This window comes from Halyomorpha halys, unplaced genomic scaffold (genome assembly GCF_000696795.3).
Source record: "Halyomorpha halys isolate HHAL.00 unplaced genomic scaffold, Hhal_1.1 Scaffold260.1, whole genome shotgun sequence".
NCBI classification, from domain to species: Eukaryota; Metazoa; Arthropoda; class Insecta; order Hemiptera; family Pentatomidae; genus Halyomorpha; species Halyomorpha halys.
This window is the reverse complement of record NW_027112780.1, coordinates 218,830-222,788: the sequence shown is the minus strand read 5'-3', so window position 1 is coordinate 222,788 and position 3,959 is coordinate 218,830. Positions and strand designations below refer to the sequence as shown.

Genomic DNA, 3,959 nt, shown 5'->3' with positions numbered 1-3,959 from the left:
ATTGTTCTTTCCTCTTTCTTCTTTATGTATCTATATTGTTGGTTATTTTCTTATTTTTTAATCATTTTGTAATTCCTTTTATTCATTATGGTTATTATCTTATTGAAACATTGGCACTAATAAATACGTTTTTACTCTTCACTGACTGCACCCCCAGGCCATCTCCTTCTTATTTATATATATCCAGTCAACTCATCATTATATATTTTTTTATTTTATTTGTATTTCCTTTTGCTGCATATATAAAGAAACAAGATATTTACAGAATATTTCTCCAATTTGTAAAGCATTGACTACTATTTAAATTGAATAATGAAAATGGTTCTAAAAAGTGAATAAAATTTGTTGGTATAATTTAGTCATTAATTACTACTTCATAAAAACCTTTTGGTATGGAAACTATTTTAAGCAAGTCACAATACAATTTAGTTTAAAACCATCTTCATTGTTTGACAGAATTAGATATATTTTCTAATAAATGGTAATAAACTAAAACTAGTTTACCCCTGTGAGAACTCTCGCATTAAATATGTTCCCTTCTTCTCTTTAATTCATTTGTATTTTAAGGGATCTCTTGCTCATTTGTAAAAAACAATTTAATAGTATCAAGAAAATCTATTCAACATACAAAATTGGTAAATTTGTTATCTTTATAATGACTTTCTTTAATTAACAGCTTGCATAGTAAGAAATTATGTTGCCTCACTGGAAAGTATCACTTCAATATTCCAATTAAGATTTATAGATCATAAATTTATATTAATCTAGAGTTTACTCGTGACTTGTCTTTTACTGAGACCTCATAAGTTCTGTATCTCAAAAGTCTTCAGCTCAAAATATTGATACATTAGACCAAAGACATTTGACACAATCATTTCCAGGATCTTGAATTCGAATTGTTTCAAAAAATTCACGGTATCTAGTTAAATGATTTGAGCCATCAAAAATAACAATTGGCTGAGGCATTTGTGCAATCTTCACATACCTACAAAAGGACGGATTATATTATTTATTAGTATTTACCCCTATTTGCTGCTAATCGAGTAAAATTATCAATGATATCTGTAAAAATTAATTTTCACAATATTTATTTGTTTAATAAAAATATTCATAGAATATTTAGCTTTCCAGCAGTATGTTATAACTCTTCATTCACATTTTATTAATGTTATTGTGAATAATTTATATTTCCTGAAATTTAACCAGATATTAGATTTGTCTAGTACCTAACTTTTTTTTAATACTCATATTAATTCTGCACTTTTTTAAAATTTTATTTTATTTTTATTATATTTACAATGATTGGCTTTTACAGGAAAATCATTGGAACAATCAGGGAGGTTCATGCAGATCTATGGAGCATTACAGTCCACTGCCATTGTTACTGCATTTGGTGTAACATTTGTTTATTGGTGTTTTGTTCACAACCCTGGTGAATATTAATTTTTAAAATACTATTTTACAATAGATATTTTATTTTATAAGGTTTATATTTATAAAAAATGTTTAAGGTTTTATATTTAAAACGGACTATGTTATATAGATTAGAAAAACAAAACATAGCACAACTATATCTTAGAAACAAATTTCAAACTAATAGATTAAAAATCATTTCTATTTGTTGAACTGTTTCCCTCAAACTAAAATATAAATCAATTAAGTTTAAGATATTTGTTTTACCATCAAAGTTATTACATTTTTTTTTTTTAACGTCTTACTAGAAAACTGATCTAATTAAGAGACCAAAATAAAAAAAAAATTAAAATTCATGTGAAACAAATTTTTTAAATATATTTGTTTATCTAATATTTAATCTTTACTTGTAAAGAAATAACATTTAGGTTATCATACAATTTACTATATGATTATTAATAATAAATTACTTTTTTTTAGAAATCCATAAAATGAACGTAGTTAATATATCCTCCCATATTTGTAATTCAATCATAATGCTGATAGATCTATTCATGGTAGCACATCCTGTAAAGCTGGTTGATATTGTTTTTCCATTGTTTTATTCATTATTATACACTGGATTTAACATTATATATTTCTTGTGTGGTGGAACTGACAGGTTTGTGAATTTCATTAATTCTGAAATTGAACTATTTAGTTTGTTCTTGATAATATTTTTTCTATTTTTTTTTAATTTTCAGGAAAGGAAATCCTTATGTTTACAAGGTACTGGATTGGAGAAGACCAGTACATGCAATTTCATTTGTTCATGGAGGATTATTGCTTCTCATTATTATATTTATAATTGTATGGCTTTTATCTATTCTAAGGAGATCAATAAGTCATCGATTTGAAGCTACCCATGACTTGGTTCCGCAACAAGAACCACCGTTTGAGCTCTCTATCGCTTAACATAATTCTTAATTGTGATGAAATTATACCGTGATTATGGACTTTGATTAATTTGTTTCAAACTCTGATTCAAATAATTCTTTAAACAGAATTATTCTTTTTGCAGAATGGAAAAAGGGGGTGATATGAAAACCATTTAACAATGTTCATGTTAAATAATGGAAAGTTAAATGGAGATTATCTATTAATATGGCATTATGTCTTCTATGTCATTAAAATTACCAATACAGCACATAATTTTGTGACTTGTAAGTATATTTAAATAAATATACTGAAAGAAAATTCACAGACTTTGGTTTCCAGTAAAAAAGGACTAATTTTTATTCGACAAGAATTTAAATTTCATGAGTGGTTGGTAATGTGAAAAAAATCAGTAAAAACCAAATATGTGAAAAAAAAATCTTTTCACAATAATTATTTATTTCATAAATTAATATTTTGGATGTAATTTGAACATGACAATTATTATACCTTTTTGTAATAATTGTTGCGTTCAATTAATAATATAGTAATCTCAAATGAAGAAATTTTGTGTTATTTTTTTATTGAGGATACATAATTATATTTTGTTCAAATTAAATGTCAAATAAATTTTATTTATTTATCTTTTGTTATTTATTTAGTAAATTTTGCACATATTATCATATTTATTTATGCTACATTCTTATTTATTAAAAGGAATTTGTTAAAATAGTAATTTATTTATGTTTTTATGAAATCCTTTATGGGTTTTTTTTACTGTAATTAATCAAAAACTAATACTATAAGTTGTTATGAACCTGGATTAGGAAAACTTAAAAGCTAATAATACACAAGAGGGTACACAATACCTATGTCACAGACTAAAATATTCCAATCTCTGTGAGAATTCTAATAATTTCAAGATATAAAGTTGGTTTTTTCTATCAGATTAACACTTTTTGAAAATGAGGATGTGGTTGTTGTGACTTCTTGTGTTGTGTTCTTGTATTAATTATTGAAATTAAAAATAATTTACTTTCCAAATCATGACGTTGATGCTTCTGCGTATTTTTCCGAGCATAAGATGAATGATGTTTGAAACTTTTTACATCATTAAGGATTTAATTTTGGATGACACAGACACAAAATTAGATTATTGAATTTGGAATTCAACAGCAAAACACTGTGAATTACTATTAATAAATATTTAACTTACCTCTTGAAAAATTGAATTTGAACTGAAGTCTAAGTCATTTGCGATACCACCAAAAGACCAAACTAGCACATCTTGGAACACAGTCTTTGAAAGTGAGAGACACAACTCAGGTCTATATTGGCATCAGTTTATATTGAAAGGAATGCCAAAGTGGTTTTGATAATGATGTAGTGTTCAACTACTAGTTGCTTCTAGTTGTAAATTATCAGTTTCCATGAAATTCATGTTGGGCTATATTAAGTAGGGGTAAGTAGCAGTACAATACCCAGTTAAAAAAAAAAAAAAAAAAAAAAAAAAAAAAAAAAAAATGCTCCAACCTCTTTACAGTTTATAGAGTGGTTTGATTAAAATCGGAAGAATAATAGTACATGCTGAAGCCAACTCAAATTTTCGTAGTCTTTTTGAAAGAAGCTCC

General features: G+C 25.8%; 1 protein-coding gene across 3 annotated transcripts in view; it reads left to right on the top strand.

Annotated features, from left to right (window-relative positions):
- Positions 1 to 3,540, top strand: part of LOC106680411 (protein rolling stone) — a 67,405-nt gene extending 63,865 nt beyond the window's left edge. For all 3 annotated transcript variants that reach the window (XM_014420112.2, XM_014420113.2, XM_067050548.1), the window contains exons 5-7: positions 1,316 to 1,432; positions 1,894 to 2,074; positions 2,157 to 3,540. In XM_014420112.2, the coding sequence (XP_014275598.1) occupies positions 1,316 to 1,432; positions 1,894 to 2,074; positions 2,157 to 2,367 (509 nt within the window). In that variant the 3' untranslated portion in view covers positions 2,368 to 3,540. The remainder of the gene's footprint in view (positions 1 to 1,315; positions 1,433 to 1,893; positions 2,075 to 2,156) is intronic.
- Positions 3,541 to 3,959: the final 419 nt, after the last annotated feature.